Raw genomic sequence first — 19,649 nt, 5'->3', positions numbered from 1 at the left:
TATTGGCAAAGATATGGCCTTCGTGGTGGGTCAGATAGTCCTCCCCATGCGTTTTCCGCATTTCGAAGAGGATGCCCCAGAAAATTTACGAAAAAATCGAAAAAATATTTTGTTCCTGGATTTTGATGCAGATCAATGGAGAATCTATCCACAAATCGTTTAAGGTATTCCGCTCGTGAATCTGATAATTATTGGCAAAGATATGGCCTTCGTCGTGGGTCAAATAGTCCTCCCCACGCGTTTTCCGCATTTCGAAGGGGATGCCCCAGAAAATTTGAGATAAACTTTAAAACATAGACTCTAATCGAAAAATAATTGGTAAGATAGGGAACTTCCCTTTAAAATATTGAAAGGAAAGCTATAGAAAATATTCACAATAAATTGTAGCTTCCAATAGCATCTAATAAATACTTTGAATTTCATACTTACGTTATCATTTAAACCCAGTTGGAAAGCCCTGTCCTCTTCCAGTTAATAAAGTTGAGTGATTTCGTAAAAAAGTTTTATTAAAATTCAACATCTATTACAAAGTAAATCTAACGCCACGTACATCAAACGACAAAAACTCATGGAAATGCTCTATCTAGTCAAGTGCCCGTACGCTTAATATGTATTAACTAAATTCTTTGGAATTGTTTTGGTTACGCCTTGTATTTGAGTATTATTGAAATCATTCCATTTTTGTACTTAACCGTCCTTTGACCTGATATTTGTTTGGATGTGCCCCTAGTGCGTCTCGCCTTCGATCTTCTCCTTCCACGAGGGCTCCTCTTTGGGATCGACATGGACATCGCTGCCGGGGAAGGCAATGGAGGGCTTGCTGTTGTTGGCTATGAAGCTGCGGGCCATCTCCTCGAGCGCTGCAGAAGATCGACGATTGCAGTCGAGAGGCTCCTCCATCTCCTGCGCCCGTTGCAGTTGCTCCCTTTGCTGCTGCTGCTGCTGCTCCGCCGTGGCCTTGGCTGCCATGTCGTGCAGATTCTGGACCATCTCGTGGATGGGCGAAGCCTGGGCCAGAGCCTCGGGAACCACCATCGAAGGCAGGGCGCCGAGACCGGCAAGGTTGTGACGGCGCAGGTCGGCCAAACGGTTGGTGCTCAGGTTGATCAGAGCGTTCATCATCACCTTGTTGCGCTGGTAGTCCTTGCGCAGGTGCTGGCGGATCTCCGTGTGACAGTGCTCGTTGTTGGTGACGATGATCTCGCCGGTGTCAGTGGTGGTGACGCGCGCCTTGCAGTTGAACTTGCGGGACAGGTTGCACTGCCAGTACTTCTTGTCCTTGCGCACGTACTGGATGCCGAAGGTGTGGCCGTCGTGGACGAGCAGCGGCTTGCCCCGCTGGCTCAGCATGAACTCCAGCTTGCCCTGGAACCAGTGTTCGCCGGGTGCTACTACAAGACATACAAGATAGCTGGTGAGGATCGGTAGGGGTTTTGGTTCGGTAATACCCAAGCAAGCAATACCCATTTGAATGTCGCATAACCAAGACATAAAAAATCCTTCAAAGGATTTCAGGATTGAATCTTTGGAAATTCTCTATGGTTAGTAATGCTCCAGTCGATGGAGTAGTGCTACTTGATTATCGGATGGCTAATCTCCTCTTGGTTATGTTTGTTTTGAATGCCAGGACATACACGAATGAGCCCAATTATGTGTGTTTATGTGTGTCATGCAATCGACTTACCTGCCAGGACAATCAGTTTGCTAAGGATCGGTTGGTTAGTACCCAGTGACATACGCTCGGGGCTTCGAAACACATCCAAAATTACTCTGGTTAGCTTAATCTGGGATTTGTTTCAGAGCGCCCGTTAGTAGTATCTTTTGGTTTATCGGTTCGCATTATTTTTATCAAAGTAAATAAACTATATACATTGATTCTCTCTTTTTCGAATTAAATTCCAATTCAATTTTCTACTACAACTCTAACTAGACGAAAATAAGTTACTCTTATCCTTCTGCGGCGACGGGCTTACATGTTCTCCATCTTGAAGCTGTGCCTGCTGCTCGGCGATATCGTAATCGAGTTGATCACGTGGGCGGTGCCGGCATCAGGAGTTCCATTTCCGCTAGTGGCCTCCTGTTGGGTCGTCTGTTGCGCCGCTTGCTCCTCCGCCACTGGCGGCGGGCTCTGGGCGTGCAGGGAGTGACTGCTGCGATTGGACTGCGGACTCTGCTGCAGCTGGGCCGGCGAGAGGAGCACTGGGCCGGATCCACCGCTCATTTCCATGTGGTGCTGCTGCGCCGGTGGTGCTGACGGATTGTGTGGCGAGTGCTGCTGTTGCTGGTGGTGGTGAGTCTGAGGTTGCAGGTGCATCAGATTGGGGTTGTGCATCAGGCTCGGCTCCATATGGGATGGCGCCGCCGGATGATGCTGCACCAGCAGATTCGGCAGCGGCTGCCCCAAGTGATGGTGGTGGTGGTGCGGGTGATGCGAGCCGGCAGTCGCGGTAGGCGGCGGAGGTGGTGGTGGCGGTGGCGTCTGGTTGGCAAACATGTTGCTCACTCGACTGCCGTGCTGCAGTTCCGTGCCCAGGTGATGCGAAGCCTCCGATAGCGGGTAACCCGTCTGGCTTTGATTCGGATTCGAATTGAGAGTCTGATTTGCACTCGAGGTCGCAGCACTTGTAGCTGGTGCTCCCCCCGATCCCTGACCGGCACGCATATGGGGCGTATGATTGTGCACTCCGGTCGCTGAGATGATCCTGCCCAGGTGGGTGATGCAGCGCGCCCGGCACATGCTGATCCGGTAGGACTTGCACAGCCAGTAGGTCTTCATGCCCTGCTGCGTGGCCACCGTGTTGTTGCGGTTGAATACGCAGTTGCCGTGGAGCAGCGACGTGGTGGACAGCATCACCATGTTGCTGCCGTCTGGTTCGCCGGCGACAAACGGACAATTGTGGATCATTAGTGTCAAGTTGATCGCTGTGGCGCTTATGGGTTTGGGTGTTATTTACAGGGGACTGGGTCGGTACAAGCTATTCTGTGTGGGTGGTGGAGGTCCGTCTGGCACAGATCCTCCCTAGTTATGTGCTAGCTAGTGGTTGTGTCTCAAGACTGTGCGGTTGTTAGCATAAAAGGATATTTCTATAAGGGCCATTAAGCAGCCATTAACAGGTTAGATATTTTTATTTACAACTTAAGTCTCTTTATTTTTAATAAGCTTTAATACTGTTAGTTAGTGAGTTAAAAAAAGGTTTAACTGAAACTCCAATTATGCGTTAAATTAAAATAAAAAGGGTGTGTGTGGTGTCTCTGTCTCAAAAGGATGTAATTGGAATAGTTTCTGTCTTGAAAACAGCTTTAAGAAAATGATCCCACCTTCTTTAGAACAAGATTCGTCACTGAAACCCTAGATAGACCTTAAAACTAATCACCACAAAGGTACTTAGCTTCCCTAAACTAATCATTGAACCACTTTTAGAAAATCCCTTTTTAAGGAATAACATTTTCAAACAACTATTAGCATTTTGACAAGAAACAGAAACCTTTCATGGACTCCCCAATAAACCCATTACTATGTCAACTATTCTACTATTTTTTCAGACTTGGATCAACGAGAGAGTCTATGTGTCTGCCTGCTCGTGTGAACAATTGGATGTCGAAGACAATCAAAGCTATCAATTGTTTATCTATCTTCGCCTTCGGTTCGAGTGCCTGTGATTAATGCCTTTACCCCACATATCCCGCCTCTAGAATCAATCGTGGGGCTCTGTTGGGTTCTCCATTCGAGGGCACTCCTGGATACGGGGCGGTCTGTACAGTGGGCTGTGGGTGCGGGTGCGAGTGCGGGTGCGGGAGATGCGGATGATGTGTGCCAATGGATGCAATGATGGTTGGATGGTTGGATGCAAGCAAAACCCAGTCTTATTCAAGAAAAAACCAATATGGATGAAAGCCAAGCTACATGCAACAGAAATGTGACTCAAGACGGAAATCTAAAGTGGCACCTACTTGAGGGAATGTCCATGTGATTGGCAAAGTTCTTGGAGTAATCGTTGGGCATATACAGCTCGTTGGGGTATTCGGTGCCGGAGCCGAGTCCCACAGCTCCATTATTGTTGATGGCTGATCCGGGGCCAGTGGCACTGCTTGTACTGCCACTGGTGCCGCCACTGTTGCCGCTTTTGTAGAAATTGTAGTTCTCCATGTTGAAGGCCGGTCCGAAGGGATTGCGGATCCCCGTCGAGGAGGAGGCCGAGGAGGTGAGGCTGCCAACACTGCCGGAGCTGGCGGCACCCCCGGAAGAGGGGCCGTGATGCGTGTTATCCGATTCGCGCTTCAGCCCGCCGAGATCGTAACGCGGCTCCACCATTGAGATGTGCGGAATGGGCGGCAGGAAAAACTCCTCGGCATTCAAGCTGTTTTCCAAACTAGCTCCATTGTCGGAGTTCTCGCCACCGCCTCCGCCACCGCCCTCATTCCCACTGGATCCATGATCCTTTAGCGATCGTCTCAGCTGCTTGCCGGAGTAGATGGACAGAGCATCGCTGCCAAAGTCCGAGGGCAACGGGCGCTTGCCGGATGAGTAGAGGTGGCTGCCGTCGTTGGAGGCTCTGCTTGCCCCACCTGGCGAGGTGGTCCTGGAGTTGCTCTGGCCCTTGGAGTCATTGTGATCCGCTTCCGATTTGCTATTGTTATTGCTATTAATGCTAGAGTTGTGATTGCTGTGTGCCGGGGCATTGCTGTTATTGCTATTGCTGTTGGGGGACTCCTCCGCCTGGGGCTGGCTGGCGGACTTCTCCGAGGCACTCGATCCTGGCGAGGAGTTGGTGGCCAGACCCTTGATTTGCAGCAGCTGGCCGATCTTCATGAACGACTGCAGCTCTGTGTGCTTCACGTTCACCACGCCCTGGTACATGAACTCCAGCAGCTCCAGCATTATGTTGAAGCTCACATCTTTGAGTATAACTACAAGAAGAAAGTGGGGATTTTTACGAAAAATATTATTACAAATTATTCAGATCTATTGGAATATTTTCGAGAGTGTTTTTATTTGGAAATTTTGAAAGATTCCATAAAATAATCCCAGCGTAATTCGCTTGTTTACATAAATTCTGTGGAACGACAATAACATCAGTAGGAAAGGAGGTCACATTCGTAGTGGAGATGTTATCATCGAAACGTTCAAATACTAAATCAATACATAAAAACAGCTACGATAAGAAATCTGAAAACTTAAATATAAACTCAACAACAGCAGCGCAGTAGCACAGCCATAATTATAAAATAAGTAGCATGCCATAGCCATATCATCCGGGCGAGTCAGGCTTTCGACACGGCCTAAGAAGCTGTGATTCCGCCCCACTACTACTACAGTGGTCCCCGATCTCTTATCTCCACGGAATAGGAGATCAGTTTAATGTATTTCAAAACTTAATAGTTCTCCGAGGCAATAAAAACGGTCTGTACTTTTTAAACCTTCGGATCAAGAGAGCACAGAAACAAATAAAAGATTATGTATGTTAGGACATAAGTTACAAATAAAATTTTAATAAGCTTGAGGGGAGAAGAATTCTACAAAAAATAATTGATTTAGTAGAATGGATTAATATATCATTTCTAATAAAAAATTTGCAGGATTTAAACATGGTATTCTGAAGTGGATACGACTCTAATGTCTTGATATACTGATCCATCAAACCCTTTTAAGTTTTCAAAAACTAGTTTTTTTGAAAAACTAAATCACATTTTTGGGAACAAATCAATAAGTCATAATGTCAAGTAAGACACCTATTTAATCTCTTTGAAAAAAGAGCTCCCTGATACTTTCTCTCCATAGATTGTGAAAAAAATCTTGAAAAACCCCGAATCTTTTTTGGGTTTTGCCCCAAAAAGTCCCCTCAGCCCACTGTGCAGCATCAATCTCTAGTTAAAAAACAATATTATCTCTTGTTCTCAATAACAATTTTATTACACAAACGGACGTACGTACATCGGGCTGGTGAGGCTGTATGTATTGTAAGTGTATTAAATAGCCGATCGGCAACAGACAAACTCGGTTGCTTAATCTGACCGTGCGACGACATCAATTTTGCCCTATCATTTGCCGTAGTCGTCATTACGGATCGTTTTGTCTCGCCTATCTATCTATCTGCGCCTTGGCATGTCCGTATTATGATCGCCGGGGTGTTCACAGTTGGCGAAGATCAAAATCCGGGGTACAGTTTAGCCCGCCGATCTTCGATCTCAGCACTATCTCTCCAACGTTAGTTTTCTCCGCCATATAATCTCTTCGAACAGCTCATCGAAGATACATCCCGGGGAGCAGCATCTCTTCTTCGGCGGAGAGATAAAGCCACTGGCCCTGGATGCGTCCAGAAGACAAAGAGATCCACACACGCCCGAATGCCACTTCTCTCGAATCAATAAACCGTTTATAAGCCCCGGACTGTAGATAAACTTTGTCTAAAGTTCACGGAAATCGTGATAAATCCGTGTATGCTGCGCTGATAACCGATGTCTCGTCAGTCAGTAGTACCCAAAAGTCCAATTCGATCGCTCTCTTCTTAAATGTATGCCACTGGATTTAATGGGAATGTGACCCGCGGTGATCTCCGCTGATATCAGAACATTCCCAATGTAAGTAGATCCATCCCGTGGAGCGTGGAGTAGAGCGGTGCCTGTGCAGCGGCAAAAGTGCAGCGATATCTTCCTTGTGGTCGATTTCGATTTGTTCCTCCATTCCCGAATATCACGCCCCCTCAAGTCGATTCCACCAATCGAATCGCAGGCGATCGACTTCGAAAACAATTTTATTTTATGATTATGATAAATGTTTATCGAATCAGAACGCCACGGGCCCTGGTGGTGTTGTTGTTCTCCCCGTTGAGTGGCGAGTGGCGTGGAGTGCCTAGGTCTGCCTGCCTCATTTTGACAATGTCGTCGCACAAACATTCATAAATATTTGTTATCTGTGAACGCCATAATAGTCGAGTAGTCGAATCGAATTGAATCGAGGCGGAATGTCTTGCTGGTAGTGGTGCTACAACCTGATAAAATAAGACCAAGACCAAGCCAACCCGGCAGGCCAAACGATCGTCGCCTACCGACTCTCTTTTGGGCCAAATTCAATGGCGATGTCTCCAAGAAGGCCCCAGGGATTAGTCCAGCTTAGCCGATAGCCAGCCACTATTTGTGGCCACTGGTTAAAGGGTAATGGCTAATGGCTAAATGGCTACTGGCTACCGGCTGGCGGGGCCATAAATTACCCATTGTCAGTGCAAATGGCCAATAAAAGCATTTATGAAATTCTGTATGCTCAGAGCCAAAGTTTGATATAATATGAAGAGACCATAAACGCTTACGAACAGGAGTAGCGATCAATGCGATCGATCGGGTAAGGCCAGAAGCGGAAATGACTAGAAGGGTTCAAAAACAAGAGTTCTTAGATTACATTCCCTTGGAGGATATCATGGATAAGCGAAATCACCCAGCAGATACCTTTCTTCAAAGCAGAGACCCTCACTTTCCCATCTAATCTCTTCCAAACTCTATGCTAATTTATTAAGACTCCTTCCAATTATAAAAATCTCTGCCAATCAGCCTTAATTCTGACATAGTTTCGAGCAAATTAAAGTACTTTTGATTATCATTGTTAAACTTCTAAGCAGATTACGTCTTTCAGAAGCACACAAATGCAAAGTCCAATAGTCAAAAATGGATTAGTTGTTAGGAGAACAATAAGCAGAGCCTCATAAAAATATTTTTTACCCCCTTAGGAGTTATGGAAAATACACAACGTCTTTGGTTTAGTCACGGTATGGCAATATATTTATAACATTGGGAATTTAATATTTACGACAAGTCCATCGATCGATATTATATTATCTTTCTGAACTGAACGTTTATGGCTGGTAAGCAACCGCAGGCTATATTCGATCGCCTAGCCTAGCCCAGCGGAGCCAGCTACTTGAAATCGGGAACGGGGCGATCGAGGGGGATGTGGAGTGGGGATACATTGGACCTGGAGTCTTGCTCTTGGAGAGCCCCCAATAACTGGGCCTCGAGCTCGCAGCTCGGATGGGTGTCTGAGTGCGTTATCTAACCAGCAATAAGTTCAAAATCTTATTTTACGATCAAGAGTGATACCCAAACTAAAGTGGCTGGCACTAAACGCAAGGCTGATAAAACATACAGTCCCATAGCCGATGTCCGTCTTGTTTATGCCAATAATAAATAGATAATTTTTGAGGATTAGCATTGTATTGGAACTGAGATATAACCACTTGTCCGCCAGGCCAGATGGTGGTTGGGAGTGGGTTGATTTACACGAGCGAGCGAGTAGCAGCGGAAATGGAACTTTTGGAATTATTTAATGATATAGGAATCGTGTTTAATCGTTTGAAGGTCAATAATATCAAGGTGATGAAATAGAAGACTTTAAATAAGGATTCTTTAGGATAGTATAGACCTTCTCTTCTATGAACAAAGCTTTCTAATCAATATCTGTAGTGACTGCTAGGGGGCGGAGTAGGAGTAGGCGAGGTGGGACCCAGTTGCTCAGTTGGGCAATAAATGATTGTTAAACGCGATAAAAAGATAAAAATATTTAGAGTTTTGTTGTTGCTGCGTGTTACACACAAGGCAGACACAAGGCAGTAAGCCAACATCGGGACCAACGCCATTTGGCTTGTTAGCACCTCAATGATTGTTGTTGGGTGGTTGCTTGGCTGGGTGGTTGGGGTTCGACAGTTGGACTGTTTGTTGGTTTATTTTTAATAACTCTCTCGCCCCCACTGCACGCTGCCACTACCGTTATTTATAGGGTATATTAATATTCTTTATCTTTGGAAATACCTCTTGTAGCAGCAAACGATCGGTGGGCATAGGTAGCACCTTTCTGCTGCTACTTGAAAAGATAAAACCTTATTTTTTATTGCCAGCCTGATCAGATAAAGCCACCGTGCAGCAGGCAGCCGTGTTCAACACGTCCGCGAACGAGGGCCCCCGGGCGATATGATATCCATGCGCCATATACCATTTATTTTTCTATATAGCGAGTTCTATAGTCCATTTGAAGTACATTTGATGAGGTCAGCAGCGGCTCAGCGGCTCAGCGACGCACCAGCCCAATCCCCCGATCGGATCGAACCTTATCACAGTGCATATTCGAATGCGTGCGTTCTTCGGTAAACACAACCAAAGTGTGTGCATGGAGGCACTGGAGGTGGTGATGGCCTCCTGCTGGCCATAGACAAAGTGGCGGCGGAGGATTATCAGACCTACATAGATTCTGGGTTACTGCTGCTGTTTACTTTTAGATTTACAACCAGCGAAATCATTCCCGACTCCGTGACAAACTCTACACGTGCTGGCGGAGAAGGAGTCGGAGTCGGAGTCGGAGTCGCAGTCGTAGCCATAGCCGTAGTGGTAGTCCCAGCCGTTGTAGTAGCTGGCCTCCTGATAACCGCCGAATGTGTCATGGAATTTAACACAAAGGTTGATTTATATCTAAGCTGTTGACAACGGTGACGAACAGACAGGCTGTCGATAAACTGACGGACATGTCCCAGTCCCCTGGGTGATAAAATGACCAATATGCAGAGGGAGCTAGTCGTCGGTGTCCAGAACTATGTATATTGCATGCCCCAATAAATGTATGCAGGCGGAAATGCTCATACAATGTGACAGACCGCCGAATAATTTTGCATTCGTTTCATACATATTGCTAATAGTTGGGATTAATTATAACAACCAATGCGTTTTTGCGTGTTTTGTTTTTGAAATTGGTACTTTAACTCCTGCTTATGTCCTCAAATACCATAAGGACTCTGCTTTTCTCTGATGATTGGTACGTAAATTATGAAACTTAAAGGTGGAGACTAGAGATTTGGTATTCTGCCGCATCCGCAATTTATAAATAACAAAGAATGCTGACACCTTTTGAGAAATAATGAAACATTAAAGCTTGTGGTCTTGAGATACTCACTGATGGGATGCTTGCAGGGATTGGTGGTAAAGATCTCCTGGAAGTAGGGACTGCATATAGCCAGCACTATCTTGTGGGCATGGAGCAGCTTTCCATCGCAGGCCAGTGTCACATCCACCAGGTCGCCGCGGTCGTAGAGATTTTGAAAACCGCTGGCTATGTTGTCCTGGAAGTTCTTCCAGCAGAGCTTGAACTCGTCGTCCATGGCGGCCAGGTTATAGACCGCGCCGATTACCTCTTTAACTCTTCAAGCTAACACCGGATTGACGGACAAGAGATTTTCGGTGGTCTCGTGCGATTCTGTTTTTTATGGCTTTTGTTTATCCGCTTTGCTTCGTGATTCGTTCACTCGCAAATCACAACTCACGCGTTCTCACGCACTTATATATATTTATTATTCCTATTTGAGCCGGCCTCTGAGTTAAATATTAATCCGCGTTCACGCGCTTACGATCTTTAGCCGTCCGCGTCCACAGGCGCATTGATTTTGTTTTCGGCTCTAATTAACACTGTGTGATTTAAACATTTTTATCGCTGTTTACGTTCCGGCTGATAATGAATGCCCCGCCTCCCCGCCCACAATTCGTTGGCTTTGACGTGTTAACCAACACTTCTTTATATCGGTCGATAGCTTTTCGTTAGCCGATAAGTTTAACGGAATGATTTGAATTTAAAATTAATGGATATAAATTGTGAAATAAATGGTTAAATGTTTGAAGAATCTATTAAAAAAATGTGTTTATATGAAACAGAAAACACTTACATTAATTTCTTACTATTAAGTGTGAAAACTGGCAGCAATTTTTTCCTGATAGGCATTGGGTGAAGAAAAATACATTATCATCAAAAAAAAGTTAAAAGAAAAATAAAATGATCATCCTTAATATATCCTTTTGTAGAAAATATCAAATAATTGTTATTCGATAACGATTCGATAACGATTCGATAACCAATTAAATTTTAAGCGCCAACTACAGAACGGTAGAAAAACTTTTGTGATAAGAGCTTATCTAAATTGGCAAGTTCGTAGCTTCAACTCAGCCATATCCGAAAACTGTGTGCGCTATGGCCATATCGCTAGGAGGGTTTCTATAACGTTCATACGACCTGGTTTGTACCTACAAATGATAACGGACATACCCATGGTCATAAATAACCCACTTTACATTTTAAACAAAAAGAGAATAAAAGTAACAGGGACGCTTATCAATGAGCCATGAGTCGCTGGCACGCTAGTTTCAATTGGCCACCAATTTGATTTGCCTGATTTAATGCTCAAAGAACTTTCAGTGAGGAGAATTCAAGCGTTCATCATAATGGGTTGTTGTTGCAGTAAGTGGTTTGCTTTACAAATATCTGCATAAACAATGATTACTAACAAATGGCTGATTACAGGTACCAGTAAATCGGTGGATTTGCCACCGGTTCCACCAGCACCCGGTAAGCAGCGATCCACTCTCCCCGAGTTCCCCGTATCAGGATCCGTAACTACCACTCAGCCAACAGGACAAGGATTCAATGGAGTCAGCAATGCCGCTCTTGAGGTCGACTAATAGGGATTCTTTATAAATAAGCAGTTTTCAAGTGCTGAAAGTGATTACGTCGAAGGGAAAATTTTAGATTGCCAAATGGCAGATTGGATCATGAGTCATGGATCATGAGGGCTTGCCGGAATTGCTTCTGTATAGTCCGTAAAGTAATAGTAATAGCTTTAGTAAAAAATTGTCTTTTATTGTTTCAAAATAAAATGTTATCTGTAATTTAACTAAATCTTAGTGCTTTGGCTTAAAATTTAGTTGTTTGTATTATTGAACAATTCAAATTTCGCGCCAAAGGGGTTTTACCGTTTTGCAACACTCCTCCAATAAAAGGGGGGTTTTTTTTAAATCCAACGGCAGTCACACCGCTCGTAAACCAGCACGTGTGTGCGGGTGTTTTTTGTATTTAATTTTTAATTATTCCTTATTTTGATAAATAAATAAGGGAAAAGAAAGCACTATGGCCATCCAAGCAAACCGGCGAAAGAGGAAACACGAGGAGGCTGATACAGAACAGCTGGACGACGGCGAAGTGGAGGTTCCTAAGAAAATTTCAAAGGAGTCGGATACGCCGAAGAAAAAGAAAGAAAAGGTAAATAAAAATGCTGAAAGTCCAGCCGATGAAACAACAGAAAAGTCCGAAGAAACTCCACCTCAAAACAAAAAATCAAAGAAGCCAAAGTCCCCTAAAGGTAATGAGACGCCACAGGTGGAAATGGATGTGGAGGAGTCTCCCTCTAAAAAGAGCAAGAAGCGAAAGGATAGAAAGAGTATAAACGGTGAGGACGGTGAGGAAAAGGGTCAGGATGAGGCCGAGATCAGTCCTGATTCTGGCATTGAACCCGAGGAGAGTGCGCCAAAGTTTCCCAACGACTTCAAAATGATGCACTTTCGCAGCAAGCTTCGTACAAATAGCTTTATTACAGGTATGTTGCGAGAAACTAGCTTATCCATTAATTCAAACAACTAATATTTCTAGAGCTTCGACACTTCCTGTACATGTGCACCACTCGTCCCAAAATCGTGGCCAAGTATATTGAGAAGCGCGGGAAGCCGTTGGAGCTCGTGGAAGCCTTCGACCGAATCGACAAGAACAACCTTTTCCACGCTGATTACCTTACCGAGGCGCTGCAAAGGATTGTAATGGAGGTAGTCACCAACCAGAAGAGCCACTTGGAATCTGCAGTCGCCGCCTGCCGCTATTTCCTCAAAGTCCACGGTGGAGTGCTCGATAGTCTTCTCCAGTCGTCGCGACCAAGCCATCGGCGGAATGCTCTTAAACTACTTACGGCTATCGTTTGCATAGATCCGCAGCTGGGTCGTCAGGTTCTCAACTCCTATGATGTGCTCTCCAACAGCGCGGTGATGCAGCAGATGTTGTCGCATGCGAAAAACGACTACGAGAATGAGGATACAGTGCGCAAGGCGTATATACACTTTGTACTGGCATTTCTGGTCGATGGAAACACACTGCTAATAAGAAATATCCTAGATCACGGCCAGTTGATTGGTGTTCTGGCCAAGGGCTTGGTCTATGACGACCATGTCACCGTGTGCGTGGTACTCAACGCCTTGAGGCAGTACGTTCTGGAGAACCCAGACATTCAAAAGACCAAGAAGGTCATCGTTTTCGATTTGGAATGCTGCAAGTACCTGCGTCGCTTGTATGATTGGGAGGGCCCCGCAGGGCTCAAATTGTTCTTCAGCAAGCAAAAAGCAAACACAAAGATCGCACCTAACCCACAGGATGCGGAGGCAGTCTCGGCAGCAGTTCACGAACTATTGCTGGTGCTGCTTACTTCCCGAAAGCACGGAATCTGTTTCGATGCCATGACTCACTACCGCCAGAAGCAAAACAAGATGCAAGGCAAGCTGCTCGGATCACTCTACAAGCCCTACGAGAATCCCCGCAAGGTCGATCTGGTTATCAAGACCGTAAAAGCCTGCCCCGATTTGGGGCGCAACACTGTGAGGAATGTGTCGGGCTTACTAAGCCCCGCTAGAACCGGCATCGCAGACGTGGACAAGGTGGCTACATTTCTGGCTCAGATCATAGATGCTGTGCCCCCCAGTGCCCTCGGCGCCGCCTTCAACAAGATGACGCTCACCGATTTCAGTTTTTGGATCAAAAATCTGTGTCTGCCGATTGAAGGCCTGCTCCATATTACGGGTAAAAGTTATCTCAATCACGGAGACTTCAATTTGAGATTGGCAGTGGAGAAATTGCTCCTCTCCATGATGCGGCAGTACAGCAACTATGTCCAAGCCATAGCCTTGCGGGAACAGTCGAAGAAAGCTGGCAACTCCCTAAGAAAATTTAAATTCGATCTTTTGAATCATCTGCTAGTTCATTTTCCCACTATTGAATCAGTGCTGTACTCCCTCTTTTTGGCCATCCGGCAGCAGAAAAATAATGAAGATGTTGATGTTCTGGAGTGTCTTTCTATCACCCTGGACTTGGTACTGCTTATGTGCAAGGAGAACCGAGCTTTTGTGAACCAAACAAGTCAGATTCTCAACTACTTGGAGGTCTTGCGACCGCTGTACCAAACTGATTTCCTCAATTCCGATCGTCCGCAAGAACTGAAAAAGATCCAACTGGAGTTGAAGTCGATTCGAACTATTCTATTACTGTTTCCCCTATCACTTAATCCGCAGGAGAAACTCTTCGGCAATGTTTTCGGTTCGTTCATCAAAGCTTACAGGCTGGAGGATGTGGCCATTAAATCCGAGGCGGGAAACATTCTGCACAAGCTCTTCCACAACACGGGCCTCTTCGATTCCTGTAGCCACGAAATAAATATCTGGCTTGAGGCCCTCATCGGATTCGATCCTGATATAGCATCCACTGTGGAGAGCATCCTGCTGACGATACTTTGCTTAGATTGGCGGCAGATCGCACTCCCGCAACTGAGCATTGCAGAGACCGAAACTAAAAACGAAAACCTTAGCAGACTTTTTGCACAAATCGAGCAGGGCCATACGGTACAGGCGTATGTTGAAACTCTGACCTTGAGCAAGATGATGCCATTACTGCTCCAGGGAGTGGTACTCGAAGCTCCCTATGACGCCTATGTGGAGCTAGTCTTTGTTCTGCTGTTTCACTATCACACCCAGCCGGAACTGGTGCTGAAACTTTATAGCACTCATCTGGATAAGTACACTGACTACATGAAGAGTTGGCTTCCGTCTAGCGCCGGAAAAGAAAAGCCCAAGAAACTTCCATCCGTCATAGCCGAAAACTGGCCATTACTGAAGCAAATGCGCAAGGCCCTTACTGACGAGGCCGTCCAACCATTTGAGCAAATTTTCAAGGTCGATACGGCCGACAAAAACTTTGAATTGAAGCTGAGCGAGGGGCAGACTATGCTGTTGCATCCCAGTCTAGTTAATCCGCGACGCAACATGATCTACGTCCAGGACCTGCTTTTCGTTTTCACCCATTCTTTCTCCAGCCAGCGATTGAGTAAACTTCAGGCGGAGTTGGTGGCCGATTATCTGATCAAGTTCCTCCAAATAGCTAATCAGGTGGATGATGGTCGGGAGGAAGTCTTAGGGGATGATGAGCAGCAGCAAGACGAAACCCATACCCAGAGCTTACTGCACTACATTTACAACATTCGCCTGGGTCAACTGCATCCCACGGAGCTGCTGAGTGTTACGAGTGAAACCCGTTTGAATTATGTGATCTTCCTGCGCCGTTTGACGGAATTTTGTCGCACCTTACCTCGATTTGAGAGCTACTCTTCCTACTACCGCCTGCATCTGGTCAAGGCTCTGAATATTGCCCTGGATTCTTTGGAGGAGCAATGCGACCATCCACAGCAACTTGTGGAGTGCGTGGCTCTGGTTGACGCCTTTGAACTGAACTCCAGCGAATGTGTTCAGATACTGGAGCTCCTCACTACCAAACTGGAAGCTAAAGACTTCCTAACGAAGACCAAGCCAAATCACTTCTTCGATCTGTTGCTGCGCCTTCTGGCCCGTCTGGTTCTATTGAAGGAACCCGTCGACTGCCACAAATCCTTAAAAGTACTTCTCAGCTTCTACAAAGATTTCTGTGAGCTGCACGAACAACAACTGGAACCTTTGGAGGTGGCCCTGCTGCAGTTCCTGACCAGCTATCACCATCATTTGGCCGCTTGCGATGAAGACTTCTTCGGATGCTTCTTTGGTGCCACTAGGAAGCTGAGCAAATCTGCCATTCGAATGGCTACTTTGCTGCTGGAGCGGCGGCACCAATTGGCCGACAAGTTCGCAGAACTGCTACCAAGTAACATAGAGCAGAAGGAATTGGTCTATCCACTTCTGGACATAGCCCTGACCAAGAACTATCAACTACCTCATGCTGTGCTGCAGCGATGCTACCAGACCTATAAGAATGGCTTCATGAAGAGCATTGAGAAGCCGCAGAAGGCAGCTCTCATTTACCGGGAACACCCAGAGGCCAGTGCCCTACTCATTGCCCAGTGCATGCCCAAGTCGGAGTGCCTGGATTACTGCCAGAAGCAGTTGAAGCTCGATTCGGTGGAGCTCTTCCAGGTGCGAGTTCTGCGAGAGATCTATTGGCAGGCCTTTGGGGCTGCCAAGGATGAGAAACAAAAGGCCACAATCTTCGTCAACTACATCAACCTCAATGTCCAGCTACTGGCTCTGGACTTGAAGAAGCAGGCCCTGGACTTGCCCAAGTTGCAGCAAATATCGTGGAACTGCTACGAGTGGTGGGAGGCTCACCACAGCGACCCCGAATCGCTCCCTCTGGATTGGAGTCGCTTGCTGGGGAATCCGCAGTGGTTTAATTTCTGCAAGAGCTGCCTGAAACTAGCTCTCCATCTGGCCGAGGAGCGTCTCCCGTTGCAGGACCAAACAAACGGTCTTGTCCTCAAACTGATGGCCTTTTTGTGCAACTTAATGTACGAGGACTACAAGGAGGAAGCTCAGGGCGAGGAGGATGCTTCGCCTGCGCTGCTCTACGAAATGATATGTACTCACTCCTGCTGCTTTGATCACCTCTTGGGAGGCGAGACTGAGACGAAGACTTATCTGCTGCAGCTTATGGAGACGCTGGCCAGGAAGGGTCCCAGTGCCCTGCAATCCTCCCACATACCGGTAATTCTTGGCTCCTACCATGCGAAACTTTCTCCTGCAGATCGTTACACACTCGCCCTGCTGGAGCACTACGAACGCTTCGACGTGGGATTGGACCAGTACCGACCCTTCATCTGGGGCGAGAGCGCCGTAGCCCATTACGCCTTGCGGGCGGCGGATGAGGATGAAAGGGCACGACTGCAGCAGCAGGAGACGAACGTGGCCCAGGTGCTGGCGTTGATCGTGCGTGAGACCAGCGAGTACACCATTGAGAACTTCCCCATCTGGAGAAGCCTGCATGCCAGCCAACAACTGCCTTCGGTGGAGTTCCTTGATCCGGCTAAGAAATCCCAAAACTTCGGTGACAATCAGCTCGAAAAAATGGTGGAACAGGGCATTTTGGACTTCCCCCAGGAGCTGCGGCGTATTTGTCCAAAGAGGGAGAAAATATACGAGTCGTGCTACGATCCTGCTTTCCTGCTGCCCCTGATGATGCACTGCTTCGCTCCGGAATCGGTGGTGTGGGCTCGCTGGCCCGTGCAAAATGGTTTGCTGGCCATTAGCTTCTGTGGACTGTCCTCCCTGGACAGGGACATGCGATTGGCGGCGGCCAGTTGCCAGCAGCGGTATCGCGCTCATTTTGAGCTCTCCAAGTTCTACGAGAAACCACTATGGACCCAGGCCTATGACAACATCCAAGCTGGACTGGCGGAGCTCAGAAACTCGTGGCTGGCCCAGACGAGAACCCACGGCGGCACTCCCAGAGTACCGCTGATCCCTGCTCTGTTTATTGCCCAAAGCTTCAACCTCAGCACGGAGCCCACGCATCTGCTGTACAAGCGTCTCATGATGTACCTGCGACTGAAGCAGAGCTTCAACTTCCAGACCATACCGGACTTCAATGTGTTCTTCTACTCCCAGGAGACGGAACACCAGCAATACCGTGAGTTTATTGTGGAGCTGCTGCGCTGTGGAATCAAGTGCAGCGCCGATCTCTTCCTGCTGGTGTCCACCAACACGTTCAAGGTCCTGCTCGGCTTCTACGGATCCAGTTTGGCCACTCTCGAGACTAATCTGTTGCTGTTGTCGGTGCTCTCCACCTGCGTGAAGATTCCCGGTGCTGTCAAGATTATGTTGGAGCATGTGGGCATTCTGTCGTGGCTGGTGGGCGTCATCCGCGACACGGAGTTCCATCAGTTTGACATAATCGAAGGCATCATTAGCATAATCAACAATCTGTGGTATGCTCTGGCAGCGGCTCGCTCGGAGCTTCCGGAGTACGATCACATCCAGCTGCGTCTGTATCGGCTGGTACTGCAACTACTGCCCTTGCTCTCGCCACGGATATCGGTGCCTGGGATGGGACGCCTTCTGAATGTGCTGTGGAAGACGGGCTCTGCCACTGGTCAGCATCGTGCTCTACCCGCTGAACAATTGGACGTCCTGCTAGAGTGTCTCTCCCGGCATTGGCCAGATCTGCTGCCAGGAGTGCGCTATGTGAAGAGCTTCGGTGGCCTGGGAGCTTGTTCCCGATCGGAGTACTGCAACTGGCTGGCAAACGAACACCAGCTAGAGGTCCCAGCTATACTGGCCCTATCCAGTCTACGCGAATATGTCGGCGACTGGTGGCGGGCACACAATGTTGAAAAGGATCAGAGGCAGCTGACGGAGTCGGCTGATTAGGAAAGATTTTATAAAATTGTATTCCCTAAGCTGAAAATTTGTTTTTATAGAATTTAGATATGTAATAAATTGTATGCAATGAAACATAAAATCAAAACACAATCTCTTCCAGGCGAGGGATGATTGAGAGAAGCTCTTAGCGCCGAAGCCTGACTTATGGCCGCCGTAACTCATGCGGTATCAATGTTGGTGGGAGTCACTTCCAGATGTGTTGAAAGTGAACTGTCACGTCGCTGGGGCTGCTCCGCAAGCCTCGTCAACCTTCATTAGTTTGCCCCGCAGCATATGACAAATTACGGGCCATCAACATAACAAAAGATCGGCTTAACTCGAACCTAAAAAAAAATTAAGTAAAGAAAATCCACAACAAAAATAGATGGTTTATGGCAAAACCCTTTAGTGTGTCTTTAATTTGGCCAATCGGTTTTCACACGCACCACAAGTGGGTGTTCCCCTGCAGCGCCTTGTATCCCCCTTCGAGTTCATGTGTGACCCCAGTCGCCACCTACAATTTGTTGGGTCAACAAAATGTTAATCATCCGAAAAGGCTTAAGGCCAGAGTCTGAATTTCTAATATGTAAAGCAAAGTGCGCAAAGTTGACGCAACAGTCGGACGAAAATATTCACAAGATTTATGATTTTAGTAGACGCCTCGAAATCTAACGAAATCTTAGCCATTCCGTTACATAAAACCCGGGGCTGGGTCCCGTCTAGAGTTGCAGATGGAGCTCTGGGAGTCGACATAATTGATTGATATTGCTTAGCGTTTTGTTGTTTATGAGGCGGACGTCATCCCAAAACGTATCAAATGTATCTCTTTGGCCCAAAAAATATAGTGGATCGAATAAATGTATAAATTTGATTAGCCCGAGGCATAAACATGGGAGCATTAATACAAAAACCAACAAACGATCTGAGAAATCAGCTCTTATTAGCTCACATAATGGATTGTTTTAATATTGGTGGGTTGTAAAAGTAAATTGGCTTAATTAGCGAAAAGAACTGAATGTTATAGTAGTTTGGGTATAATATATAATTTATAGTATAGTATAGAAAAATCTAGGCATATATTTAAGTACAGTACTTGACTTTTTAAGCCTTAAACTTTACAGAAAACTATATTATAAGCCATTTCCCATTGATTTTCCCTGGGAACTTTGCTGATTTCTCTTTCTAAAGATCTCTTAGATTTCACTTCAGACATCAATCAAAGTCCTTCAAATAATTTCATGGGTTGGCTGGCATTTGGAAAAGAAAATGGACTGCCATGGCATTGAACTACGCACAATGGGTCACCCGAAAAATAGAGTTCAAAAGGTCAGCCAGTAGCCGTCGCAACAGCGGCTGTCAGAGAGCTAGAAGACAATACTGGAGATCCCATCGATATGGCCGCCTATCCAGGGCGTGGCAAC

At 46.6% G+C, this 19,649-nt stretch overlaps 3 protein-coding genes across 6 annotated transcripts; 2 read left to right on the top strand and 1 right to left on the bottom strand.

Annotated features, from left to right (window-relative positions):
• Positions 1–485: 485 nt before the first annotated feature.
• On the bottom strand, positions 486–10,519 carry LOC6501223 (protein abrupt). 4 transcript variants are annotated; one of them, XM_014911467.3, is made up of 3 exons: positions 9,929–10,516; positions 3,952–4,908; positions 486–1,388 (listed from the first exon to the last, which is right to left on the bottom strand). In XM_014911467.3, exons 1-3 carry the CDS (start codon positions 10,131–10,133, stop codon positions 727–729), a joined length of 1,824 nt encoding a protein of 607 aa, XP_014766953.1. In that variant the 5' UTR covers positions 10,134–10,516; the 3' UTR covers positions 486–726. The 4 variants fall into 4 exon arrangements, with proteins under 4 accessions (XP_014766953.1, XP_014766952.1, XP_001954794.1 ...); XM_014911466.3 differs by having other exon boundaries at positions 486–1,391; positions 9,929–10,515; XM_001954758.4 differs by lacking the exon at positions 486–1,388 and adding an exon at positions 1,818–2,868 and having other exon boundaries at positions 9,929–10,519.
• Positions 10,520–11,099: 580 nt separating this feature from the next.
• On the top strand, positions 11,100–11,698 carry LOC6499361. Its single transcript, XM_001954757.4, has 2 exons — positions 11,100–11,260; positions 11,324–11,698. The coding sequence occupies exons 1-2, from the start codon at positions 11,200–11,202 to the stop codon at positions 11,479–11,481; spliced, it is 219 nt and encodes a 72-aa protein (XP_001954793.2). The 5' UTR covers positions 11,100–11,199; the 3' UTR covers positions 11,482–11,698.
• A 106-nt stretch (positions 11,699–11,804) lies between these two features.
• Positions 11,805–18,328, top strand: LOC26514649 (nucleolar pre-ribosomal-associated protein 1). Its single transcript, XM_014911831.3, has 2 exons — positions 11,805–12,392; positions 12,446–18,328. The coding sequence occupies exons 1-2, from the start codon at positions 11,927–11,929 to the stop codon at positions 18,235–18,237; spliced, it is 6,258 nt and encodes a 2,085-aa protein (XP_014767317.1). The 5' UTR covers positions 11,805–11,926; the 3' UTR covers positions 18,238–18,328.
• Positions 18,329–19,649: the final 1,321 nt, after the last annotated feature.

Source organism: Drosophila ananassae, chromosome 2L (genome assembly GCF_017639315.1).
Source record: "Drosophila ananassae strain 14024-0371.13 chromosome 2L, ASM1763931v2, whole genome shotgun sequence".
Taxonomy (NCBI): Eukaryota; Metazoa; Arthropoda; class Insecta; order Diptera; family Drosophilidae; genus Drosophila; species Drosophila ananassae.
This window is presented reverse-complemented; position numbering and strand designations above follow the sequence as displayed.

Bases quoted from the DNA above. Each gene is read 5' to 3' on its own strand.
- LOC6501223 (XM_001954758.4), bottom strand. From the start codon at position 10,133: ATGGACGACGAGTTCAAGCTCTGCTGGAAGAACTTCCAGGACAACATA. The intron at 4,909-9,928 runs GTGAGTATCTCA...TTCTTCTTGTAG, and splicing joins TCCCTGCAAGCATCCCATCA to TTATACTCAAAGATGTGAGC. The intron at 2,869-3,951 runs GTAGGTGCCACT...CCGGCGAACCAG, and splicing joins TCACATGGACATTCCCTCAA to ACGGCAGCAACATGGTGATG.
- LOC6499361 (XM_001954757.4), top strand. From the start codon at position 11,200: ATGCTCAAAGAACTTTCAGTGAGGAGAATTCAAGCGTTCATCATAATG. The intron at 11,261-11,323 runs GTAAGTGGTTTG...GGCTGATTACAG, and splicing joins CATAATGGGTTGTTGTTGCA to GTACCAGTAAATCGGTGGAT.
- LOC26514649 (XM_014911831.3), top strand. From the start codon at position 11,927: ATGGCCATCCAAGCAAACCGGCGAAAGAGGAAACACGAGGAGGCTGAT. The intron at 12,393-12,445 runs GTATGTTGCGAG...TAATATTTCTAG, and splicing joins TACAAATAGCTTTATTACAG to AGCTTCGACACTTCCTGTAC.